Below are 27,818 nucleotides of genomic sequence, written 5' to 3'. Positions count from 1 at the left end.
TATATTTTTGTAAATCCCATGAAGGCTCTCCTCTTCTCCCTTTCTCTTAAGAATGCCTGCCTTTCAGGAACCTACACATTTTGAAAGTAATGCAGGGACGTAGCATTCTTGTGGAAGTAATCACTTGAATATACAAATCATATGCAGATATTAACCATGTTTAATACTCTCTCCTTCTGTAATTGTAGGAACATGACACTTTTGCACTATCTCATAACTATTGTGGAAAATAAATACCCCAAGGTTCTCAATCTAAATGAGGAGCTGCGGGACATTCCTCAAGCAGCAAAAGTAAAGTAAGTACTTAGAGTGAATTGTTTCCGTTTTTTAAAATCCGTTGGACTGTGGTTTAGCCGTTGAGATAGTTAGCGTTGCATGAAGAGGGTCCTTCTGTTTGCTTTCCCCTGAACAGTGTATGAAATAAAGTTTGAATAGTATCCATGTCACTCAGATGTTTTACATGAGTTTGAATATACGGTTGACTCTTGAATGGTGGGGTTAAGGGTGCTGACACCCCCCGAATCCCCACTGCACAGCTGAAAATCCAACATATAACTTCATAGCTGACCCTTCCTGTGCGGGGTTCCTCAATACCCGTGGTCCCACATCTGAGGATTCAGTCAACCACAGATCATGTAGTACATAATTATTGAAAAAAAATCTGCGTATAAGTGGACCCGCACAGTTCACACCTGTGTTGTTCAAGGGTCACTGTATACTTGTTCTAGCTGTTTCAGAATATTCCTGGATGCAGTTTCTAACTTCTACAAAACCTAATTTTCTGAGTTATGAAGAGTCTAGGGAAGCAGTGTGGTTTCACTAGTAGTTGGAAAGGGTGGTTCTCTTAAAATACAGGTGGGAGCACACTTAGTTCAATGAGGATATGAGGATACATGTTTAAGCAAATGGAAGTCCTGCAGGTCAGGGTGTTGCTAGTAATTTTCCCATGTGTACACACTCCCAGAAACCAAGCAACCTTTTAATGGAAAGCAGTCTTTATGCAAATGAAGGAACTAAAAATAAAGTGGAAAATCACTAAACTTTCCCCACAAACTTCACACCACTTTTCAGAGACCTCATGAGGGGTAGGCACTTTTCCTTGCTGTTCTTCCTGCTTCCTTTTGCCCCCACCCCGCCTTTTTAAATTTTTTTTTTTTTTTTTTTTTCCGCTGCGTTGGGTCTTGGTTGTCCCGCACGGGCTTTCTCTAGTTGTGGCGATGGGGGACTACCCTTCGTTGTGGTGCATGGGCTTCTCATTGCGGTGGCGGAGCACGGGTTCCAGGCGCATGGGCTCAGTAGTTGTGGCTTGCGCGCTCTAGAGCACAGGCTCAGTAGTTGTGGCGCACGGGCTTAGTTGCTCCACGGCATGTGGGATCTTCCCCGACCAGGGCTCGAACCCGTGTCCCCTGCATTGGCAGGCGGATTCTTAACCACTGTGCCACCAGGAAAATACCCCACTCCCCTTTTTTCAAAACATATTTAAACTGCATCTTTTTGCAGTGATTTTAAAAAGCCTGATGAGCAGGCTAATTTTTTCCCTCTGTAGAGTTTGGTAGAAGTGTACCATGTAAGACATGAAATTAAAATGTTGAAGTAAATGAAGTGTCAATGAATTTGTTTACATGTGAATTCTCTGTGAGAATTAAGTTGTAATCTCTCATGTTTAAAAGCTGTCAAATAAAAAGCATTATGGGAGAAGCCCAGGAAACTTTCTCTGTTTAAAAAAAAAAAAAGTCAATGAAAATGAAAACTAATTAGTAAAACTTTAAGAAAAATCATTGTTGATTGAAATTTAGGCCATCACCTTGTAATATTCATACTACCACAGCATTCATGAAAAGCAGTATAATAACAATGAAGAGCACAGCACACACGATTGTGGATCGACTGTTTCTTTTCCTTGTCCAAAGGAAGCCACACATGGCAAGAAATTTATTTCCACATACAGTAATTTGCTTAAGTGAGATTTTTGTGAGATTGAAACATGACATATTTCTATTCTGCCCTTTTTAACCTATAAATATTATACCTGCTGGCTGTGGAAAACAAAAAAACCCCATAATTCCATACCTAAATTTCATAAGTTTAAAATGTTGCTGTCTTTCTGTGAGATCTGAACACCGAAGGGAATTTTAAACATTTAAAATGAAGTAGTGTGGACTTCCAAGCATGAAATATTTAAACTCATCATATATTTAATACAATAAGTGTAAGTCCCATGTTGGTTACTAAAATGTTGCCATTTACAACAGCATGACTGAGCTGGACAAAGAAATAAGCACCTTGAGAAGTGGCCTGAAAGCAGTAGAGATGGTGAGTATGTTTCTCGTTCTAATTCCCAGTCCCTTCACTCTCTCTGGTGCTGGTGATGGCATCCAGCAGAGGAGTTGCTGGTTGCCTTGGCATGCAGGATAAACATTTATTGTTTAAACGAAAGAAAAAAAAATGCAACAGCGAAGAAGCAAAGGCAGGCTGTGTTTAGCCTGGTGATGCAGTGGCAGGCAGCAGGATGTCATGGGGGCATCAGGGGAACAGGAACTGGGAAATCGGACCCAGAGTTCCACCACTTTCCTACCTGTGAGGCAGGACTCATGAAAGTGGATTGGCTAGAGAGTCTTCAAGGTCTTCTCGGTGTTTCTGTTTATAAATGATGTTTACTCTCAGAGCAGTGGAACTTCTCTATTGTCTTTGAGCCGGTCCCTTGGGGAGTATTTTTTGAGCACTTTGGGGGTACAGTCCATCCTCAAGGCGAGGGGATCACGATGACTCAGAATCCTTACCCTCCAGGTGTTAACAGTGGCCAGGAGTAGTCAGGCCAGTTCACCTCCTAAGTGATGACAAAGGTGCCTTGAGGAGGATCGGGGATTTAGGTTAGCCCGAGGCTTCGGGAATGGGTGGCGTGTGTGAGAGGAAGCTTCTCTTCTGGACGAGATGAAGTTTGAGCTGTGGCTTAGAAGGAGGGTAGGGTGAACTTAGGTACAGAGGAGGGAGGCTGTCTCAGCTATACGAGATGACCTGGGCCCGGGCTCCATGGAAGGAAAGCAGGTCAGGGTGCCGGAGGCAGTGGAGCCGGTGGAACTAACCCAGACTGTGAGGGCGCAGTGCCCCGTGGGTACTGCACGAGGGCTGCTGACAGGGCGGGGGTGGGTCAGGGTGAGAAGCCTCGCTCGGGAGAGCAGAGTTCTGGCCTGGCACTTGGTGAAGGAGGCTGGTCTGCAGGCAGCTCGGGAAGGTGCCCCACAGATCATTTATTAGTAACGCCAGGAGGACCCTCCTCCTTTTTTAAAAATAAATTTATCTAGTTTTTATTTTGTCTGCATTGGGTCTTCGTTGCCACTTGCCGGCTTTCTCTAGTTGAGGCGCGCAGGCTTCTCAGTGCGGTGGCTTCTCGTTGCGGAGCATGGGCTCTAAGTGCGTGGGCTTCAGTAGTTGCGGCACCCGGGCTTCAGTGGTTGCGGCACGCGGGCTTCAGTGGTTGTGGCTCGTGGGCTTAGCTGCTCCACGACATGTGGGATCTTCCCGGACCAGGGCTCGGACCCATGTCCCCTGCATTGGCAGGTGGATTCTTAACCACTGCGCCGCCAGGGAGGTCCCACCTCCTCCTTCTTATAATCATAAAATTGTGCCATAGAAAGTAGTTGACATCATTAAAGAAACAGCTCTAATAAAAATTAGAGTCACAGTGTCTAACCTTTTCTATTTTTAATAAATTAAGGAGCCTGTAAGGTTTTCTTTTTTTCCTTATTTTGGGGGAGGGGGTAGGGGTGGGTCGCTGTTTAAAAAGAGCAGTAGATACTCTTTTTTCCAGCCCCTGTGGGCTGAGAGACTGTGAGTGCGCGTGGAGGACGGTCCTCAGCTTTCATAGGCCAAACTGGATAAGGGCAGTTTGAGACAAGGCTTGTGTTATAGTCTTCACTCTGCGGCCATTTCCTCCCAGTGGAAAGCTTTCTTGAGACTAGCATGGCAGTGACTGACAGTCCTAAAGCCTGACAATGGAGGCTCTGACCCCTGCATCTGAGCTAGTTCAGAGCAAGGCATGAGAGAGGGGTCCCAAGGAACTTATGTGTTTGGGGGGTTTATTAAATGTTGTTTTGCTGAAATCCCTCTAGCCCCTGGGTCATGTACAATGTAACACACTCTTCACAGAAAAGGGGCTACAGAGGCCTCCCCCTTCCTCTGGCAGCTTAAATGTTAAGAGGAAGGAAATATTGGGAGGCAGACTTTAATCCGTCGAAACATTCATGTGTCCCAGTTGTTCTTTTCACAAATTGATTACATTGCTTGAAGGTATCAAAGACAGAATTCTTATGGAATTATACATTCATGAAACACTTTAAAATTGCTTTCACATCTCTGCACCTCACACACATACATACACTCCCTTTCCAGGTCAAAGAGCTAGGATTGTGGCAATTTCTTTTAATCAGGGCAAGTTTCATGATTTATAAGGGTTTCCGCTTCTTTTCTTGCATTTGATTCCCATGATGATGTGTATATTACCCTCCTTTATTTATTTATTTATTTTTAAACATCTTTATTGGAGTATAATTGCTTTACAATGTTACTTGTAACTTGTCAGTTACAATTGCTTTACAAAGTTTCTGCTTTATAAAAAAGTGAAGCAGTTATACATATACAAATGTTCCCATATCCCTTCCCTCTTGCATCTCCCTCCCTCCCACCCTCCCTATCCCACCCCTCTAGGTGGTCACAAAGCTCCAAGCTGATCACCCTGTGCTATGCGGCAGCTTCCCACTAGCTATCGATTTTACGTTTGGTAGTGTATATATGTCCATGCCACTCTCTCACTTTGTCACACCTTACCCTTCCCCCTCCCCATATCCTTAAGTCCATTCTCTAGTAAGTCTGTGTCTTTATTCCCGTCTTGCCCCTAGGCTCTTCATGACTTTTTTTTTTTTTTCCTTAGATTCCATATATATGCGTTAGCACACGGTATTTGTTTTTCTCTTTCTGACTTGCTTCACTCTGTATGACAGACTCTAGGTCCATCTACCTCACTACAAATAACTCAATTTCGTTGCTTTTTATAGCTGAGGGTTATTCCACTGTATATACGGAATATGTGTATATATGTGCCACATCTTCTTTATCCATTCATCTGTTCATGGACACTTAGGTTGCTTCCATGTCCTGAGCTTCAATGAACATTTCAGTACATGACTCTTTTTGAATTGGTCATTCTATTTTTAGTTTTTTAAGGAACCTCCATACTGTTCTCCATAGTGCCTGTATCAATTTACATTGCCACCAACAGTGCAAGAGTGTTGCCTTTTCTCCACACCCTCTCCAGCATTTATTGTTTGTAGATTTTTTGATGATGGCCATTCTGCCCCGTGTGAAATGATATCTCATTGTAGTTTTGATTTGCATTTCTCTAATGATTAATGATGTTGAGCATGCTTTCACGTGTTTGCTGGCAATCTGTATATCTTCTTTGGAGAAATGTCTATTTAGGTCTTGTGCCCATTTTTGGATTGGGTTGTTTTTTTGATATTGAGCTGCATGAGCTGCTTATAAATTTTGGAGATTGATCCTTTGTCAGTTGCTTCATTTGCAAATATTTTCTCCCATTCTGAGGGTTGTCTTTTCATCTTGCTGATGGTTTCCTTTGCTGTGCAAAAGCTTTTAAGTTTCATGAGGTCCCATTTGTTTATTTTTGTTTTTATTTACATTTCTCTAGGAGGTGGATCAAAAAGGATCTTGCTGCGATTTATGTCATAGAGTGTTCTGCCTATGTTTTCCTCTGAGAGTTTGATAGTTTCTGGCCTTACATTTAGGTCTTTAATCCATTTTGAGTTTATTTTTGTTTATGGTGTTAGGGAGTGATCTAATTTCATACTTTTACATGTACCTGTCCAGATTTCCCAGCACCACTTATTGAAGAGGCTGTCCTTTCTCCACTGTACATTCCTGCCTCCTTTATCAAAGATAAGGTGACCATATGTGTGTGGGTTTATCTCTGGGCTTTCTATCCTGTTCCATTTATCTATATTTCTGTTTTTGTGCCAGTACCATACTGTCTTCATTACTGTAGCTTTGTAGTATAGTCTGAAGTCGGGGTGCCTCATTCCTCCAGCTCCATTTTTCATTCTCAAGATTGCTTGGGCTATTCGGGGTCTTTTGTGTTTCCATACAAATTGTGAAATTTTTTGTTCTAGTTCTGTGAAAAATGCCAGTGGTAGTTTGATAGGGATTGCATTGAATCTGTAGATTGCTTTGGGTAGTAGAGTCATTTTCACAATGTTGATTCTTCCAATCCAAGAACATGGTATATCTCTCCATCTATTTGTATCCTCTTTAATTTCTTTCATCAGTGTCTTATAATTTGCTGCATACAGGTCTTTTGTCTCCTTAGGTAGGTTTATTCCTAGATATTTTATTCTTTTTGTTGCAATGGTAGATGGGAGTGTTTTCTTAATTTCACTTTCAGAGTTTTCATCATTAGTGTATAGGAATGCTAAAGATTTCTGTGCATTAATTTTGTATACTGCTACTCTACCAAATTCATTGATGAGCTCTAGTAGTTTTCTGGTAGCATCTTTAGGGTTCTCTATGTATAGTATCATGTCATCTGCAAACAGTCACAGCTTTACTTCTTCTTTTCTGATTTGGATTCCTTTTATTTCTTTTTCTTCTCTGATCGCTGTGGCTAAAACTTCCAAAACAATGTTGAATAATAGTGGTGAGAGTGGGCAACCTTGTCTTGTTCCTGATCTTAGTGGAAATGGTTTCAGTTTTTCACCATTGAGGATGATGTTGGCTGTGGGTTTGTCATATATGCCCTTTATTATGTTGAAGAAAGTTCCCTCTATGCCTACTTTCTGCAGGGTTTTTTTATCATAAATGGGTGTTGAATTTTGTCAAAAGCTTTCTCTGAATCGATGGAGATGATCATATGGTTTTTATTCTTCAATTTGTTAATATGGTGTATCACATTGATTGTTTTGCGTATATTGAAGAATCCTTGCATTCCTGGGATAAACCCCACTTGATCACGGTGTACGATCCTTTTACTGTGCTGTTGGATTCTGTTTGCTAGTATTTTGTTGAGGATTTTTGCATCTATGTTCATCAGTGATATTGGCCTGTAGTTTTCTTTTTTGTGGCATTTTTGTCTGGTTTTGGTATCCCGGTGATGGTGGCCTCATAGAATGAGTTTGGGAGTGTTCCTCCCTCTGCTATATTTTGAAGAGTTTGAGGAGAATAGGTGTTAGCTCCTCTCTAAATGCTTTATAGAATTCACCTCTGAAGCCATCTGGTCCTGGGCTTTTGTTTGTTGGAAGATATTTAATCACAGCTGTAATTTCAGTGCTTGTGATTGGTCTGTTCATATTTTCTATTTCTTCCTGGTCCAGTCTCGGAAGGTTGTGCTTTTCTAAGAACTTGCACATTTCTTCCAGGTTGTCCATTTTATCGGCATAGAGTTGCTTGTAGTTATCTCTCATGATCCTTTGTATTTCTGCAATGTCAGTTGTTACTTCTCCTTTTTTGTTTCTAATTCCATTGATTTGAGTCTTCTCCCTTTTTTGCCTGATGAGTCTGGCTAATGGTTTATCAATTTTGTTTATCTTCTCAAAGAACCAGCTTTTAGTTTTATTGATCTTTGCTATCATTTCTTTCATTTCTATTTCATTTATTTCTGATCTGATTTTTATGATTTCTTTCGTCCTACTAACTTCGGTGTTCTTTTGTTCTTCCTTCTCTAATTGCTTTAGGTGTAACGTTAGGTTGTTTATTTGAGATGTTTCTTGTTTCTTAAGGTAGGATGGTATTGCTATAAACTTCCCTCTTAGAACTGCTTTTGCTGCATCCCATAGGTTTTGGGTCATCGTGTTTTCATTGTCATTTGTTTATAGGTATTTTTTGATTTCCTCTTTGATTTCTTCAGTGATCTCTTGGTTATTAGGTAGTGTATTGTTTAGCCTCCATCTGCTTGTATGTTTTACAGATTTTTTCCTCTAATCAATTGCTAGTCTCATTGCATTGTCGTTGGAATAGATACTTGATATGATTTCAATTTTCTTAAATTTACCAAGGCTTGGTTTGTGACCCAAGTTATGATCTATCCTGGAGAATGTTCCATGAGGACTTGAGAAAAATGTGTATTCTGTTGTTTTTGGATGGAATGTCCTATAAATATCAATTAAGTCCATCTTGTTTAATGTATCATTTAAAGCTTGTGTTTCCTTATTTATTTTCATTTTGGATGATCTGTCCATAAAGTCCCCTATTATGATTGTGTTATTGTCAATTTCCCCTTTTATGGCTGTTAGTATTTGCTTTAGGTATTGAGGTGCTCCTATGTTGGGTGCATAAATATTTACAATTGTTATATCTTCTTCTTGGATTGATCCCTTGATCATTATGTAGTGTCCTTCTTTGTCTCTTGTAAGAGTCTTTATTTTAAAGTCTATTTTGTCCTATATGAGAATGCTACTCCAGCTTTCTTTTGATTTCCATTTGCATGGAATATCTTTTTCCATCCCCTCACTTTCAGTCTGTATGTGTCCCTAGGTCTGAAGTGGGTCTCTTGTAGACAGCATATATACACATCTTGTTTTTGTATCCATTCAGCCAGTCTATGTCTTTTGGTTGGAGCATTTAATCCATTTACATTTAAGGTAGTTATCAATATGTATGTTCCTATTCCCAGTTTCTTAATTGTTTTGGGTTTGTTATTGTACGTCTTTTCCTTCTCTTGTGTTTCCTGCCTAGAGAATTTCCTTTAGCTTTTGTTGTAAAGCTGGTTGGGTGGTGCTGAATTCTCTTAGCTTTTGCTTGTCTGTAAAGGTTTTAATTTCTCCTTCAAAGCTGAATGAGATCCTTGCTGGGTAGAGTAATCTTGGTTGTAGGTTTTTCTCCTTCATCACTTTAAATATGTCCTGCCACTCCCTTCTGGCTTGCAGAGTTTCTGCTGAAAGATCAGCTGTTAACCTTATGGGGATTCCCTTGTGTGTTATTTGTTGTTTTTCCCTTGCTGCTTTTAATATATTTTCTTTGTATTTAATTTTTGATAGTTTGATTAATATGTGTCTTGGCGTGTTTCTCCTTGGATTTATCCTGTATGGGATTCTCTGTGCTTCCTGGGCTTAACTATTTCCTTTCCCATATTAGGGAAGTTTTCAACTATAATCTCTTCAAATATTTTCTCAGTCTGTTTCTTTTTCTCTTCTTCTTCTGGGACCCCCTATAATTCGAGTGTTGGTGCCTTTAATGTTGTCCCAGAGGTCTCTGAGACTGTCCTCAATTCTTTTTGTTCTTTTTTGTTTATTCTGCTGTGCAGTATTTATTTCCACTATTTTATCTTTCAGGTGACTTATCCATTCTTTTGCCTCAGTTGTTCTGCTATTGATTCCTTCTAGAGAATTTTTAATTTCACTTATTGTGGTTGTTTATCATTGTTTGTTTTCTCTTTAGTTCTTCTAGGTACTTGTTAAATGTTTCTTGTATTTTCTCCATTCTATTTCCAAGATTTGGGATCATCTTTACTATCATTACTCTGAATTCTTTTTCAGGTAGACTGCCTATTTCCTCTTCATTTGTTAGATCTGGTGGGTTTTTATCTTGCTCCTTCATCTGCTGCGTGTTTCTCTGACTTCTCATTTTGCTTAACTTACTGTGTTTGGGGTCTCCTTTTCGCAGGCTGCAGGTTCATAGCTCCCGTTGTTTTTGGTGTCTGTCCCCAGTGGCTAAGGTTGATTCAGTGGGTTCTGTAGGCTTCCTGGTGGAGCGGACTAGTGCCTGTGTTCTCGTGGGTGGGGCTTGATCTTGTCTCTCTGGTGGGCACGTCCACATCTGGTGGTGTGTTTTGGGGTGTCAGTGGCCTTATTATGATTTTAGGCAGCCTCTCTGCTAATGGATGGCGTTGTGTTCCTTTCATTCTGGTTCTTTGGCATAGGGTGTCCAGCACTGTAGCTTGCTGGTCGTTGAGTGTAGCTGGGTCTTGGCATTGAGATGGAGATCTCTGGGAGATTTTCGCCATTTGATATTACATGGAGCTGGGAGATCTCTTGTGGACCAGTGTCCTGACGTTGGCTCTCCCACCTTAGAGGCACAGCACTGACTCCTGGATGGAGCACCACAAGACTTTCAGCCACATGGCTCAGAATAAAAGCGAGAAAAAGGGAAGGAAGGCAGGATGGAAGGAAGGGGAAGGAGGGAAGGAAGGAGATAAAATAAAGTTATTAAAATAAAAAATAATTATTAAGAAATAAATTTTAAAACGTTAAAAAAATACAGACGGACAGAACACACAAAAAGAGAAAAAGGGAATATATATATATATCTTTTGCTCCCAAAGTCCACCTCTTCAATTTGGGATGATTTGTTTTCTTATTCAGGTATTCCACAGATGCAGGGTACATCAAGTTGATTGTGGAGATTTAATCCACTGCTCCTGAGGCTGCTGGGAGAAATTTCCCTTTCTCTTCTTTGTTCGCACAGCTCCCAGGGTTCAGCTTTGGATTTGGCCCCGTCTCTGCGTGTAGGTCGCCTGAGGGCGTCTGTTCTTTGCTCAGACAGGACGTGGTTAAAGGAGCCGCTGATTCGGGGGCTCTGGCTCACTCAGGCCGGCGGGGAGGGAGTGGTACGGAGTGCGAGGCGAGCCTGCGGCAGCAGAGGCCAGCATGACTTTGCACCAGCCTGAGGCGTGCCGTGTGTTCTCCCAGGGAAGTTGTCCCTGGATCACAGGACCCTGGCAGTGGCAGGCTGCACAGGCTCCCTGGGAGGGGAGGTGTGGAGAGTGACCTGTGCCCGCACACAGGCTTCTTGGTGGCTGCAGCAGCAGCCTGAGCGTCTCATGCCCGTCTCTGGGGTCCGCGCTGATAGCCGCAGCTCGTGCCTGTCTCGGAGCTCCTTTAAGCAGCGCTCTTAATCCCCTCTCCTCGCGCACCAGGAAACAAAGAGGCAAGAAAATGTCTCTCGCCCCTTAGGCAGGTCCAGACATTTTCCTGGACTCCCTCCCGGCTAGCCGTGGTGCACTAACCCCCTGCAGGCTGTGTTCACGCAGCCAACCCCAGTTCTCTCCCTGGGATCCGACCTCTGAAGCCCGATCCTCAGCTCCCAGCCCCTGCCCGCCCCGGCAGGTGAGCAGACAAGCCTCTCGGGCTGGTGACTGCCGGTCAGCACCGATCCTCTGTGCGGGAATCTCTCCACTGTGCCCTCCCCACCCCTGTTGCTGCGCTCTCCTCCGTGGTCCCGAAGCATCCCCCCTCTGCCACCCGCAGTCTGCACCCGAGAAGGGGCTTCCTAGTGTGTGGAAACCTTTCCTCCTTCACAGCTCCCTCCCACTGGTGCAGGTCCTGTCCCTATTCTTTTGTCTCTCTATTTTCTTTTGCCCTACCCAGGTACGTGGGGAATTTCTTGCCTTTTGGGAGGTCTTAGGTCTTCTGCCAGAGTTCAGTAGGTGTTCTATAGGAGCTGTTCCACGTGTAGATGTATTTCTGATGTATTTGTGGGGAGGAAGGTGACCTCTGCGTCTTACTCTTCCGCCATCTTGAAGCTTCCTGCCCTCCTTTTATGAGTGAAGAAACTAAGGCCCAGGCTACTTGCCATGGATAAGTACCAAATCAGTGGTAGAACTGAATCAGAACCGCTAGCCTGTGACCTCTACTGTCCTGCTTGTTAGAATCTCTGCCAAAGCAGGTATGGAAGAAAACAGAGATACAGATTAGGTCAGTAGGTACACAGAATAGTTGTCACTGAGACCCTGGAGTCAGGCAGTGAGTTCAAATTTTGATTCTATCACTTATCAGCCACTTGACTTTGAGCAAAGAATTTAATCCCTCTGAACCTCAATTTATGTGTCTGTACAATTGGGATAATAATGTCTCACTTATAGAGGTTTTGTGGGATGAAATAAGAAAATGCATCTGGCAATGGTTGAAATTATTATTGAAATTGATTTGAATAATCTGTGTTCATCACCATGGTAATGGAGAATATGGATGATGAATGAGACACGAATACTCCTACCTGTCTGCTCACAAAAGCCAAATGGTATGGATGAGAAGAAAAACGGCGTTATGGTGCCAAACGCTGCCGTTGAAATTCTGCTGACCTAGATATCACAGTTCAGGAAATAAGTAGACTTGGCAGAGATGGAGAGAAGGAAAAAATAAAAAGTACCAGAGATCTGAGCACAGAATATCAACAGTCAAATTCTCTTGATTTCAGTCACACACCTTTTGAATCCAATTTGCTCTCCATTATTTGTTTAACTTCTGTTAATTTTATCCAAATGCTAATCTCCTTACATTCTAAAGCCAGTATATAAAATCACACCAATAAAGTACTCAGATGACTGGTTAAATTGCATTTTGCAACTGTGTATGGGCACACGGGCTTGGCTCTGTCAGGGTTGGTGGAAGGGCAGGGGGAACTGGACTATCATAAAATGTTTTACACTAGTTTTGATGGGTTTGCCATTCTGACTTATTAAATTTGAGGCATAAGGAAAATGAGACAAAGGGGTGTCTGTGTTTGAAGCCTACATTGACATTATCCATTTCCTGTGTTTAAGGAGCTGGAATATCAGAAGTCTCAGCCCTCACGGCCTGGAGATAAGTTTGTGTCTGTTGTCAGCCAGTTCATCACGGTAGCCAGTTTCAGCTTCTCTGACGTTGAAGATCTTCTAGCAGAAGCTAAAGACCTGGTAAATTTCCCCTTGCACACTGAGTGTTGCTTGACAGAGCTGTTACTTTCAGATATTATAAGTATACTTTCATTTCTAGGGCTGTGATCAGTTGAAAAACATGCTTTCTATCTGACTGGCCTTTAGGTTAGTAAGACCTTGAATGGTGTAAAACAAGTAAATACTTTGACAGTTTTAAATATTTTGATAGTTTTTCCCTTGATTGTTATTATAATTATCTCTGGGAAACAGAAAAGAGTGGATTATGAAAACCAAGGGCAGGATGAAATGTGACATCAAGGTATGACTGAGGCCTTGTGCTTCAGAAACTTGTAAGATGCTCGCCTGAGATAGAGACTTAGGAGGGCAGGATATTCCCTCTTTAAATGTCGAGAAGAACTTACTAAATGATAGGCACTTTAATTCAGAGCCTCATTGCAAAAGACATTTTTTTTTTTTTTTTTGCGGTACGCAGGCCTCTCACTGTTGTGGCCTCTCCCGTTGCGGAGCACAGGCTCCGGACGCACAGGCTCAGTGGCCATGGCTCACGAGGCCCAGCCGCTCCGCGGCACGTGGGATCTTCCCAGACCAGGGCACGAACCCGTGTCCCCTGCATCGGCAGGCGGACTCTCAACCCCTGCGCTACCAGGGAACCCCAAAAGGCATATTTTTAATAAGACTTTTTTAAAAAATGAATTTTGCTATTACAAAATCTTGCTTTCCTGTAAGGGAAGAGTTTTCATTGGCAAATATCCAACACCTTAAAATCCCCCTGCCCCATCTCTCTGTCTCTGTCTCTCTCTGGTTATTTCCTCTTCTAAAATTTATACACATTCATATACATATGCACATTCTCTTGTCCCCTTCTCATTGTTAACAAATGTCATTAAGCTGCTATCCACCCTACTGAGTTCCTCCACACTGCCCATCTCTCAGTTGTGAAAACACTCTTTTGCTTTAACTTGAATCTTTCCTTTGAAACTTGAGTAATGAATCTCATTTTTCTGTGGTCCCCTGTTCAGTTGTAGATGTGGATGATTGTATATGTAAGTGTACACACATACTCATTAAAGTTCAGAAATAGACTATGTTAAGATACACTAGCAACACCCATTTATGATAAAAACCCTGCAGAAAGTAGGCATAGAGGGAACTTTCCTCAACATAATAAAGGCCATATATGACAAGCCCACAGCAAACATCATCCTCAATGGTGAAAAACTGAAAGCATTTCCACTAAGATCAGGAACAAGACAAGGTTGCCCACTCTCACCACTATTATTCAACATTGTTTTGGAAGTTTTAGCCACAGCAATCAGAGAAGAAAAGGAAATAAAAGGAATCCAAATCGGAAAAGAAGAAGTAAAGCTGTCACTGTTTGCAGATGACATGATCCTATACATAGAGAACCCTAAAGATGCTACCAGAAAACTACTAGAGCTAATCAATGAATTTGGTAAAGTGGCAGCATACAAAATTAATGCACAGAAATCTCTGGCATTCCTATATACTAATGATGAAAAATCTGAAAGTGAAATCAAGAAAACACTCCCATTTACCATTGCAACAAAAAGAATAAAATATCTAGGAATAAACCTACCTAAGGAGACAAAAGACCTGTATGCAGCAAATTATAAGACACTGATGAAAGAAATTAAAGATGATACAAATAGATGGAGAGATATACCATGTTCTTGGATTGGAAGAATCAACATTGTGAAAATGACTCTACTACCCAAAGCAATCTATAGATTCAATGCAATCCCTATCAAACTACCACTGGCATTTTTCACAGAACTAGAACAAAAAATTTCACAATTTGTATGGAAACACAAAAGACCCCGAATAGCCAAAGCAATCTTGAGAACGAAAGAAGGAACTGGAGGAATCAGGCTCCCTGACTTCAGACTATACTACAAAGCTACAGTTATCAAGACGGTATGGTACTGGCACAAAAACAGAAAGATAGATCAATGGAACAGGATAGAAAGCCCAGAGATAAACCCATGCACATATGGACACCTTATCTTTGATAAAGGTGGCAGTAATGTACAATGGAGAAAGGACAGCCTCTTCAATAAGTGGTGCTGGGAAAACTGGACAGGTACATGGGTACATGTAAAAGTATGAGATTAGATCACTCCCTAACACCATACACAAAAATAAGCTCAAAATGGATTAAAGACCTAAATGTAAGGCCAGAAACTATCAAACTCTTAGAGGAAAACATAGGCAGAACACTCTATGACATAAATCGCAGCAAGATCCTTTCTGACCCACCTCCTAGAGTAATGGAAATAAAAACAAAAATAAACAAATGGGACCTAATGAAACTTCAAAGCTTTTGCACAGCAAAGGAAACCATAAACAGGACCAAAAGACAACCCTCAGAATGGGAGAAAATATTTGCAAATGAAGCAACCGACAAAGGATTAATCTCCAAAATTTACAAGCAGCTCAATAACAAGAAAACAAACAACCCAATCCAAAAATGGGCAGAAGACCTAAATAGACATTCCTCCAAAGAAGATATACAGACTGCCAACAAACACATGAAAGAATGCTCAACATCATTAATCATTAGAGAAATGCAAATCAAAACTACAATGAGATATCATCTCACACCAGTCAGAATGGCCATCATCAAAAAATCTAGAAACAATAAATGCTGGAGAGGGTGTGGAGAAAAGGGAACACTCTTGCACTGCTGGTGGGAATGTGAATTGGTTCAGCCACTATGGAGAACAGTATGGAGGTTCCTTAAAAAACTACAAATAGAACTACCATATGACCCAGCAATCCCACTACTGGGCATATACCCTGAGAAAACCAAAATTCAAAAAGAGTCATGTACCAAAATGTTCATTGCAGCTCTATTTACAATAGCCCGGAGATGGAAACAACCTAAGTGCCCGTCATCGGATGAATGGATAAAGAAGATGTGGCACATATATACAATGGAATATTACTCAGCCATAAAAAGAAACGAAATTGAGCTATTTGTAATGAGGTGGATAGACCTAGAGTCTGTCATACAGAGTGAAGTAAGTCAGAAAGAAAAAGACAAATACCGTATGCTAACACATATATATGGAATTTAAGAAAAAAAATGTCATGAAGAACCTAGGGGTAAGGCAGGAATAAAGACGCAGACCTCCTAGAGAACGGACTTGAGGTTATGGGGAGGGGGAAGGGTGAGCTGTGACAGGGCGAGAGAGAGTCATGGGCATATACACACTAACAAACGTAGTAAGGTAGATAGCTAGTGGGAAGCAGCCGCACGGCACAGGGATATTGGCTCGGTGCTTTGTGACAGCCTGGAGGGGTGGGAGGGAGGGAGACGCAACAGGGAAGACATATGGGAACATATGTTTATGTATGACTGATTCACTTTGTTATAAAGCAGAAACTAACACACCATTGTAAAGCAATTATACCCCAATAAAGATGTTAAAAAAAAAAAAAGATACACTAGCTAATCTCAACATTGAAACCCCACCTCCAATGTTATTAAATAAATGCAAGACAAGATATGTTTGAACGACTGTTGTTAGAGGTCCAGCCCCTGGTACCCCTGATTGAAATCAGTGAACTGATGTCAGCAGCCTCCCCTGTGATGGCCCCCACCTCAATCTAGGCAATACAGTACCTACTTCATCACAGGCTCAAACATTTTTCTAAGAATCAACTGAATAGTTAATTTTTGATTTATACACACTCTACTTTTTTTTTTTTTTTTTTTTTCAATTTTAGTGTGGGAACTTTAGTCTGGGACTAGTTTTGTTCAGATTTCTAAGACTAAAATATACATGACTTCATCATCACTAGAATTCCTAGATAAAAAGATCATTCAGGATGGCTTTGACATGCCTGAACTTCAATGTTTTAGAAACTCCATTGTAGTCTATCTGTTGCTGTTTTGTTCATACCAGAACTTTTAGAAATTAGCTTATAAAACCATGCAGCAACTGAAGCGCTGCATGTGGTGTATGAAAAATGTCGTATTTTTCCCTTAAGAGCTTAGTTTCTAATAAAATATTTCCAAATAAGTAAAAGGTTGAGAACGCCTCAATGAAGAGAAAAATGGTAAAAAAGCATTATTATAAATTTAAAGATATGAAATATAAAACAATTGAAAATTGTCTTATTTAAGAATAAATGTTGAAAGTATTTCCTTTACAGAGATAGGATCGCCAAAATGTCAGGAAAACTTAACAATATACTAAAGACAAGTAGTGCAAGAAAAATAAAAGCAATTAGACCATGAAGTATTTATGCAGTCCTCCCCAACCTAAGAGTTTCAAACTGTGAAGAAAATGAAAGTAGGCATAGGGAGTAAGAATTTGTTTGACCTTGAAGTTAGAAACACTGTCCGTTGTAGTTTAGATGTAATAGCGTTAGATCCTTACAGAAGGAGATATAGTTCTAAAAAACAACTTGACTGGCATTGAACAGTATTTGGATGGTCATAATAATGCTAACACACTTGAAAGCATACTATCTCGAGTTGTGAAGATAACAACCAGAAGAACTAAAAACAGAAATGTTAAAACTAAAAAGACTGGCTGTGCTATTTTGGTAGCCTATATATTTTTAAATTTAATTTTTAAAAATTCACCCTTAATATTTTGCATTTTATCTGTTTTTAAAAGATTTGCCTTGAAAGGGGTTCTAAAACAAAGGATTTAGAATAAAATTGTATTCTCAGTTATGAATTTTGAGTTGCCTTAATGATTCCATAATCAGTGAGTGTTTTCTAATTGAGGCCCAGGAAGTACAGTAATACCAATATTATTTATGATTAGTAAAAGCAGCTAAGAAACACTGTATCCTATTTGCTTCTGATACTAACTACATGGCACCAATAAATGATACTAAACTACTTCAAAGAAAAGTTAAAAGTACAAGTTTCCTTACCCCTGCTGAGTTCGCTCTTAGTTTTATATCCTGAGTGCTCTGCCCTGTGATATTCTGCTTTCTTGTTTTTACTACTGTTTAGTTAATAAAGAGTCATAGGATGTAATCATAGATGTTAAGCTGAAATGAGGTGGACAAGGATAAATGGTTTCACAAGTCGTGGAGTATTACATTTTTTCCTTTAGAAGCGATGGATAGACATGTTCAGCAGCCAAAGATAAATCCAGCGAGTTATATTTGACTCAATTTGACCTTTAGCCCCTTGAGAGAGATTGATATTTATGTGATCATGGCGTTCTCTTGGAAGACTGAACTTCTTAAAACCTTCTTTTTTCCAGTTTACTAAAGCAGTGAAACACTTTGGGGAAGAGGCTGGCAAAATACAGCCAGATGAGTTCTTTGGCATTTTTGATCAGTTTCTTCAGGCTGTGTCAGAAGCCAAACAAGAGAATGAAAACATGAGAAAGAAGAAGGAGGAAGAAGAGCGCCGAGCTCGAATGGAGGCTCAGGTAAGTGGGTGGCCAGTTCCACCCCCAGAAAGTTCTGTTGCTGCATCTCCTCGGTTTTTAGGAAGCGCTCTGCCATGCTGGCAAGAAGGAGGGCATCAATGTCCTATCTAGAAGGCTGCTGGGAGTTTCAATTGGTAGAAAGTTTCTCTTGGGCAATGTGGCAGTCTATATCCAAAGCCTAAAAATATATATCCCCTTCCTTTGATCTGGAGTTCCACTTCTTAGAAATCATTCTAAAGAAGTAATCATACATGTGCACAAAGAGAGCAGCAGTCTTTATGATAAGCCTTAACCTGGAACAACCTACATGTTTACTGACTGGGCATTAGTTCTAAATGATGTAATAGCTACATAGTGGACTGTTTACGCAGTCCTTAAAAGTCATGTCTTTAAAGAATATTTAATGATGTGAGAAAGCTTAGATAACAATGGTTATCTCTTGATAAACAAAAGGGGAAAAATTATCCTTAATTCTTTAAGGATATCTAAATTTTCTATAATGTCTGTGTATTATTTGGCTCTTAATAATAGTAACTCTTGCATAGCAGGTTCCAGGCATCCACAGTAGATACAGGCTTAGCCTTTGATGTCAGGAACATGGCCTAATGAGCATTTGCTTTAGTGTCTCTATACCATCAAAGAAACCAATATTTGGGGTCTATTTAATAGTGATAACTTTCTTATTCCATCATAGAAATATGAGTAGCCTTAATTGCTCTTTTTAACTAGAATATCATGGGGTTTACCCAGATTCTAGACGGCAAGAGTCTAATCACAAAGTGGTGGTCAGTTTTTTCATTGTTCCTTGCTTCTCTGATGAGCCCTCATGTCCCAGTCATCCTCTCTCATGACATCCAAGGGGGCTGGCAGCTATCAACAAATGTGGCTCAGTGGACTGAAGCACCATCATGTTCCACAGAATTCATCTCCACTCAATACAAAACACAATATTATTTTGACACTTCTCTAAGAGGTCACTTTCCATTTGCAGCTCAAGGAACAACGCGAAAGGGAACGGAAAATGAGGAAAGCAAAAGAGAACAGTGAAGAAGGTGGAGAGTTTGATGACCTGGTTTCCGCTTTGCGCTCAGGAGAAGTGTTTGACAAAGACCTTTCTAAACTGAAACGGAATCGCAAGCGCATTACCAACCAGATGACGGACAGCAGCCGGGAGAGACCGGTCACAAAACTTAATTTCTAATTTCCCTTGAATACTTTTTTAGAAAGCTCATTAGCGGCCCTTTGAAGTGACTAGAACTTTTCATTACACTGCCTTGCAATCCAAACAGTGGCAATTTCTCCTTTCATCTGCGAGTGAATGCGTGAATGTGTGTGTATGTACATGTATGTGTGTGTATATATGAAGAAATGTATATAGAAATCTGAGAGTTGTCTGGAGACCTATATGTTTGGTTAAAAAAAAAAATCTATGTTTATGTATGTGCTCAGAACCCATTTGTGTATATGCATTCATATTGAGTGTGGCTCATCTTCTTCCCCTGAACACCATGACTGTTCAGAAGCACAATACTATCTCCTCAAAGAGCTACAGAGACATTCCCTAGAGTAAAAAGAAAAAAAATAAAGCTTGAGAAATATTTTATGGTTTCCAAGCTTGATATACTTTGAAATTATTTTCACTGGTGAAACTGGTGTTGGAAAAATATAGATTTAAAATGGTTTTTGATAGTTGACAGTATGATGCTGGTGCATCGCATCAGTAGTTGATAGGACCAGCTTAGAATTTCTGACACTGATGTGGGGATGCAGTCTGTAAATGTTTATTGAGAACATCTGGCACAAAATCTGAATTATGTAGAATGTCAGAGTTCTTTTATATGTTTAAAACTTGGACATCAATTTTTCCCCCCTAATTTCATCGAGTTCTCTGCCAAGCACTCTTAATGATTTCTTTACATTGCTTTTGGAAAGAACACTATCTAAATGCAATCCATGCTCTTGTTAAAGAACAAAATTACCATAATGTGCTTGTTTTCCTAACAATATAGACCTATAAACTCTAAAAATAAAATTTCCCACCCAAGACTTACAAGGAGGAATTCTCTGAAAGGATAAAAATTAATTATTTTAAAAAAGATTTTATGGGGTGCATTTTTTTTTTCTTTTTTTTTTTTTTGGTATTTTCTGTTTTGTAGGACAAGCTGCATCTTCTGTAAATATAGGTCTGGACTAAAGGACATTTAGTGAGTGCACAAAATGTCAACACCACCAACAGAGATGCCAAGAGCTATTTATCTCTAAGTATGTTTGATGTGATTTGCTGTTTATATGTTGTCATTTTAAGTTGTGTGTCAGTAACGCTACCTGTAAAATTTCAGTCCAAAAGATAAAGCTCTCAGGGAGAAATGAATAAAAACAATGAACATTAGAAAATAAAATATAGATGCTTACCATTAACCTACCAACTCTTAATATCCTTAAATTATATGATATATAAAGAGGACTGTTACTTTTTTTTTTTTGCTTTGCTTTATTTATTAGTAGTGGGGGAGGGGAGCTAAGGTTCTCTGTTTTCTTTCCATTGATCCTGTTGTGGTTGGGTTTCCTGTGGAGAGAGTAGTTTGTCCTATTGCACTAGAACATTATTTACTCACTAAATTGAGTTTTTCAGTCAATTAACAAATATTTATTGAAACACCTACTATGTGCCAGGCATAGTAGGGCTACAGTGGTAAGCAAGACAGAGCCCCTGCCCCCAAGGAGCTTATGCTCTAATGGGGACAGTTAAGGGGCAAACAGAATACCGATGTGTGCGCTGTACAGGAATCGTGCTATTTAAAAATAATTCGTATAAACTATAAAGCCTAGCGCAGATGGCAAGGTCTCTGCGCTACATGAAAGCTGTGAAATAGCGCTCTAAGAGTTGGCAAGAGCCGTGGTTTTACATTTTTTCCCCCTCACTGCAAACTTAGCAACTTTCTACACATTATATGGATGACTCTAGCAAATAAAACAGTCACAAATACACAGCAGACGTCGCACTCCCCCAGCTCCTATGTACCAAGGTCTGCAAGTACACCACATTAAAGGTGCAGACGAGACTTTGCTCAAAAAAGCTTGGAGGTGAGAAGGAGTGGGATGTGCTATGTCTGTTCCTTAACTAAAGTGCCTCTATATATATTCTTTTCTATTTAGAGCAGGAGAAATTTGATCTGGCTCAAGTTTGGAACTGTCTTTTGAAAATGGCTTTGTTTTACAGTTTAAGGAATGGACAAGTGGAGGGAGAGTCACATAAAGGAGCAAGTTTGTGTAGCATGTTCCTCGCGCCCTTTTTCATCATCCTCATTTTGATATGGCCATCCTGGTAGGCCTTCTTTGCCATTTCCATTTTTCGTTTCTTTCCCAGAAAGCTGTGTGCAGGTAATTCCATGTGCCATTGTTGAAAAAAAAACCTACTTTTTAGATTGGTGCTGGTGTAAGTAGCCACTTTTTCCTCTCTTGGGTGTGTATTTTAAAAGTTTTTAGTTTGTTTTTTTAAATTAATGCCAAAAAGAAAAAGCATTATAATTTGTAAACTTAATTGTATGTCTTGTATCTTATTAGCTTAGTAGTTGGAACCACTTAGTCTTTAGGCGCGAGACTGTTGTTATAGTACCAAGAAAAAATGTTGTGTTATGAGACTGTAAATTTTTTTTAAATAGCAACATGCAATAAAGAGATGAATTCATTAGGTGTTATGTATATGCTCTCTATGAGTTATTAAAACAGCATTATCAAACTTCTTTGCACTTTCCACCATTAAATTGAAATATTTCAAGGTGTTTACTAAATTAGAAATGATACATTTTTTAAACCTGTACATACTGGGCCTAGAGAAGTATAGTTTTCTGCTATGGCAGTGTTCAGGATGTCCACAGACTACCATATACTACCTCCTTCTGTAACATGTTTTTGGTATAATTCTATGTGTTGAACAGTTTCATGGTGGAGCTACTGGTGAAATTATTCAACTGGGGATATAGAAAAGGGTCTCTAATCTCTACAATCAAAATCTTTTTCATTTTGAAGCATTTCCTTTTAAAAAATTAATTTATGATATAGGTCAATATGGGAAACATCACCATATGGAAGAAGGAGTGCGTATTCTGTTCTCTGAAAATTGGGACACTCAGCCCCACATCACTTCGGTTTCCTGGCCATCCTCTACCCAATTCGAAGTCAAGCTGAAAACAAATTATCCTAGTGGTTGCTAGAGAATCCAAGCACTTCTGATCTTGAGAGTGGACTCATAATGTTCTTATAATTGCTAACATCTTGGTTTTTTCTACCTAGTCCCTGGATACTGCATAGTATCCAAAGACTACTTTGTTCTCTTACACTGGCATCCTGCTGCATGGTCAGCAAATTTTATATTCCTCCCTACAATCATGGGGACCTACATACAGAACCATCTAGACCCTCAGCAGCCCTTGGTGTATTGATAGAAACAGGGAAAAACCTGAAACTTGCAGATCATTATGCTTATTTGTACGTCTTCAGTTTTCCCCAGAAAATCATCACTGGGGAAAATGTGCTTCTGTCGGGCAGTGAAGCTGTTCAAACCCTCCAGGATTCTGCCCCTTTCCTATACTTAACATGGATTGGTCAGGCAAAAGGATAATCTTTAATAAACTAGTTTGGACACAATTCTTTAAAAGGTCAAGTTCTGAAAGGGGGGAATTTTCTGTGACCTTTTTTTTAGACAACAAACACCACCTATTCCCTAATCATATAGAAAACCTAACTTAAGACCCCCCAAGGTTTGGAGGAGCTTCAAGATGGCAGAAGACTAAGAAGTGGAGATCACCTTCCTCCCCACAAATACGTCAGAAATACATCTACATGTGGAACAACCCCTAAAGAACACCTACTGAATGCCGGCAGAAGACCTCATACCTCCCAAAAGGCAAGAAACTCCCCACGTACCTGGGTAGGGCAAAAGAAAAAAAAGAGACAAAAGAATAGGGACGGGACCTGCACCAGTGGGAGGGAGCTGTGAAGGAGGAAAGGTTTCCACACACTAGGAAGCCCCTTCGTGGGCGGAGACTGCGGGTGGCGGAGGGGGGAAGCTTCGGAGCCACAGAGGAGAGCGCAGCCACGGGGGTTCAGAGGGCAAAGCAAAGAGATTCCCGCACAGAGGATCGGTGCCGACCGGCACCCACCAGCCCAAGAGGCTTGTCTGCTCACCCGACAGGGCAGGCGGGGGCTGGGAGCTGAGGCTCGGGCTTCGGAGGTCAGATCCCAGGGAGAGGACTGGGGTTGGCTGCATGAACACAGCCTGAAGGGGGCTAGTGCACCACGGCTAGCCGGGAGGGAGTCCAGGGAAAAGTCTGGAGCTGCCGAAGAGGCAAGAGACTTTTTCTTGCCTCTTGGTTTCCTGGTGCGTGAGGAGAAGGGATTAAGAGCGCTGCTTAAAGGAGCTCCAGAGACGGGCGCAAGCTGCGGCTATCAGCGCGGACCCCAGAGATGCTGCTGCAGCCACCAAGAAGCCTGTGTGCGAGCACAGGTCACTCTCCACACCTCCCCTCCCAGGGAGCCTGTGCAGCCCGCCACTGCCAGGGTCCTGTGATCAGGGACAACTTCCCCAGGAGAACGCACGGCACACCTCAGGCTAGTGCAACGTCATGCTGGCCTCTGCTGCCACAGGCTCGCCTCGCACTCTGTACCCCTCCCTCCATGCCAGCCTGAGTGAGCCAGAGGCCCTGAATCAGTGGCTCTTTTAACCCTGTCCTGTCTGAGCAAAGAACACACGGCCTCCGGTGACCTACACGCAAATGTGGGGCCAAATCCAAAGCTGAACCCCGGGAGCTGTGTAAACAAAGAAGAGAATGGGAAATGTTTCCCAGCAGCCTCAGGAACAGCAGATTAAATCTCCACAATCAACTTGATGTACCCTGCATCTGTGGAATACCTGAATAAGAAAACGAATCATCCCAAATTGAAGAGGTGGACTTTGGGAGCAAAAGATATATTTTTCCCTTTTTCTCTTTTTGTGAGTGTGTTTGTCCGTCTGTATTTTTTTTTAACGTTTTAACATTTATTTCTTAATAATTATTTATTATTTTAATAACTTTATTTTATTTTATCTCCTTTCCTTCCTTCCTTCCTTCCCCTTCCTTCCTTCCTTCCTTTTTTCTCGCTTTTATTCTGAGCCATGTGGATGAAAGGCTCTTGGTGCTCCAGCCAGGAGTCAGTGCTGTGCCTCTGAGGTGGGACAGCCAACTTCAGGACACTGGTCCACAAGAGACCTCCCAGCTCCACGTAATATCAAACAGCGAAAATCTCCCAGAGATCTCCATCTCAATGCCAAGACCCAGCTACACTCAACGACCAGCAAGATACAGTGCTGGACAACCTATGCCAAACAACCAGTAAGACAGGAACACAATGCCATCCATTAGCAGAGAGGCTGCCTAAAATCATAATAAGGCCACAGACACCCCAAACACCCCACCAGATGTGGACGTGCCCACCAGAGAGACAAAATCCAGCCCCACCCACCAGAACACAGGCACTAGTCTGCTCCACCAGGAAGCCTACACAACCCACTGAATCAACCTTAACCACTAGGGGCAGACACCAAAAACAACGGGAGCTACGAACCTGCAGCCTGTGAAAATGAGACCCCAAACACAGTAAGTTAAGCAAAATGAGAAGACAGAGAAACACGCAGCAGATGAAGGAGCAAGATAAAAACCCACCAGACCAAACAAATGAAGAGGAAATAGGCAGTCTACCTAAAAAGAATTCAGAGTATGATAGTAAAGATGATCCAAAATCTTGGAAACAAATTGGAGAAACTACAAGAAACGTTTAACAAGGACCTAGAAGAACTAAAGAGCAAAGAAACAGCGATAACACAATAAATGATATTAAAAATTCTCTAGAAGGAATCAATAACAGAATAACTGAGGCAGAAGAACGGATAAGTGACCTGGAAGATAAAATATTGGAAATAAATACTGCACAGCAGAATAAACAAAAAAAGAACAAAAAGAATTGAGGACAGTCTCAGAGACTTTTGGGACAACATTAAAGGCACCAACATGCGAATTATAGGGGTCCCAGAAGAAGAAGAGAAAAAGAAACGGACTGAGAAAATATTTGAAAAGATTATAGTTCAAAACTTCCCTAATATGGGAAAGGAAATAGTCAATCAAGTCCAGGAAGCACAGAGTCCCATACAGGATAAATCCAAGAAGAAACACACCAAGACACATATTAATCAAACTATCAAAAATTAAATACAAAGAAAATATATTAAAAGCAGCAAGGGAAAAACAACAAATAACACACAAGGGAATCCCCATAAGTTTAACATCTGATCTTTCAACAGAAACTCTGCAAGCCAGAAGGGGGTGGCAGGACATATTTAAAGTGATGAAGGAGAAAAACCTACAACCAAGATTACTCTACCCAGCAAAGAACTCATTCAGATTCAATAGAGAAATTAAAACCTTTACAGCCAAGCAAAAGCTAAGAGAATTCAGCACCACCAAACCAGATGTACAATAAATGCTAAAGGAAATTCTCTAGGCAAGAAGCACAAGAGAAGGAAAAGACCTACAATAACAAACCCAAAACAATTAAGAAACTGGGAATAGGAACATACATATCGATAACTACCTTAAATGTAAATGGATTAAATGCTCCAACCAAAAGACATAGACTGGCTGAATGGATACAAAAACAAGCCCTGAATATATGCTGTCTACAAGAGACCCACTTCAGACCTAGAGACACATACAGACTGAAAGTGAGGGGATGGAAAAAGATATTCCATGCAAATGGAAACCAAAAGAAAGCTGGAGTAGCAATTCTCTATCAGACAAAATAGACTTTAAAATAAAGACTCTTACAAGAGACAAAGAAGGACACTACATAATGATCAAGGGATTGATCCAAGAAGAATATATAACAATTGTAAATATTTATGCACCCAACATAGGAGCACCTCAATATCTAAGGCAAATACTAACAGCCATAAAAGGGGAAATCAACAGTAACACAATCATAGTAGGGGACTTTAACACCCCACGTTTACCAATGGACAGATCATCCAAAATGAAAATAAATAAGGAAACACAAGCTTTAAATGTTACATTAAACAAGATGGACTTAATTGATATTTATAGGACATTCCATCCAAAAACAACAGAATACACTTTCTTCTCAAGTGCTCATGGAACATTCTCCAGAATAGATCACATCTAGAGTCATAAATCAATCCTTGGTAAATTTAAGAAAATTGAAATCATATCACGTATCCTTTCCAACCACAATGCTATGAGACTAGATATCAATTACAGGAAAAAATCTGTAAAAAAAAATACGAACACATGGAAGCTAAACAATATACTATTTAATAACCGAGAGATCACTGAAGAAATCAAAGAGGAAATCAAAAAATACCTAGAAACAAATGACAAGGAAAACACGATGACCCAAAACTTATGGGATGCAGCAAATGCAGTTCTAAGAGGGAAGATCATAGCAATACAGTCCTACCTTAAGAAACAAGAAATATCTCAAATAAACAACCTAACCTTACGCCTAAAGCAATTAGAGAAAGAGAACAAAAACCCCCCAAAGTTAGCAAAAGGAAAGAAATCATAAAATCAGATCCGAAATAAATGAAAAAGAAATGAAGGAAACGATACCAAAGATCAATAAAACTAAAAGCTGGTTCTTTGAGAAGGTAAACAAACTTGATAAACCATTAGCCAGATTCATCAAGAAAAAAAGGGAGAAGACTTAAATCAATAGAATTAGAGATGAAAAAGGAGAAGTAACAACTGACACTGCAGAAATACAAAGCATCATGAGAGATAACTACAAGCAACTATACGCCAATAAAATAGAAAACCTGGAAGAAATGGACAAATTCTTAGAAAAGCACAACCTTCTGAGACTGAACCAGAAAGAAATAGAAAATATAAACAGACCAATCACAAGCACTGAAATTGAAACTGTACTTAAAAATTTTCCAACAGATCTTCCCTGGTGGCACAGTGGTTGAGAGTCGTGCAGGGGACACGGGTTCGTGCCCCGGTCTGGGAAGATCCCACGTGCCGTGGAGCAGCTAGGCCTTTGAGCCATGGCCGCTGAGCCTGAGCATCCAGAGCCTGTGCCCCACAACGGGAGAGGCCACAACAGTGAGAGGCCCGCATACCACAAAAAAAAGAAAAAAAAATCTTCCAACAAACAAAAGCCCAGGACCAGATGGCTTCACAGGCGAATTCTACCAAACATTTAGAGAAGAGCTAACACCTATGCTTCTCAAACTCTTCCAAAATATAGCAGAGGGAGGAATACTCCCAGACTCTTTTTACAAGACCACAATCACCCTGATACCAAAACCAGTCAAAGATGTCACAAAGAAAGAAAATTACAGGCCAATATCACTGATGAACATAGATACCAAAATCCACAGCAAAATACTAGCAAACAGAATCCAACAGCACAGTAAAAGGATCATACACGATGATCAAGTGGGGTTTATCCCAGGAATGCAAGGATTCTTCAATATACGAAAATCAATCAATGTGATACACCATATTAACAAATTGAAGAATAAAAACCATATGATCATCTCCATCAATTCAGAGAAAGCTTTCAATGAAATTCAACACCGATTTATGATAAAAACCCTCCAGAAAGTAGACATAGAGGGAATTTAACATAATAAAGGCCATATGTGAAAAACCCACAGCCAACATTGTCCTCAATGGTGAAGAACT

General features: G+C 40.5%; 1 protein-coding gene across 1 annotated transcript in view; it reads left to right on the top strand.

Annotated features, from left to right (window-relative positions):
• Window positions 1-20,163, top strand: part of DAAM1 (dishevelled associated activator of morphogenesis 1) — a 180,017-nt gene extending 159,854 nt beyond the window's left edge. Inside the window, exons 21-25 of the mRNA XM_082845513.1 lie at window positions 189-296; window positions 2,253-2,313; window positions 12,542-12,673; window positions 17,908-18,078; window positions 19,070-20,163. Coding sequence (XP_082701639.1) covers window positions 189-296; window positions 2,253-2,313; window positions 12,542-12,673; window positions 17,908-18,078; window positions 19,070-19,279 — 682 coding nt within the window. The 3' untranslated portion in view covers window positions 19,280-20,163. The remainder of the gene's footprint in view (window positions 1-188; window positions 297-2,252; window positions 2,314-12,541; window positions 12,674-17,907; window positions 18,079-19,069) is intronic.
• The last annotated feature ends 7,655 nt before the right edge of the window (window positions 20,164-27,818 follow it).

The sequence above is a fragment of the Leucopleurus acutus genome (genome assembly GCF_964270905.1).
Source record: "Leucopleurus acutus genome assembly, chromosome: 1".
NCBI classification, from domain to species: Eukaryota; Metazoa; Chordata; class Mammalia; order Artiodactyla; family Delphinidae; genus Leucopleurus; species Leucopleurus acutus.
Note: the sequence above shows the minus strand (reverse complement) of the source record. Positions and strands in the feature narration are given on the sequence as shown.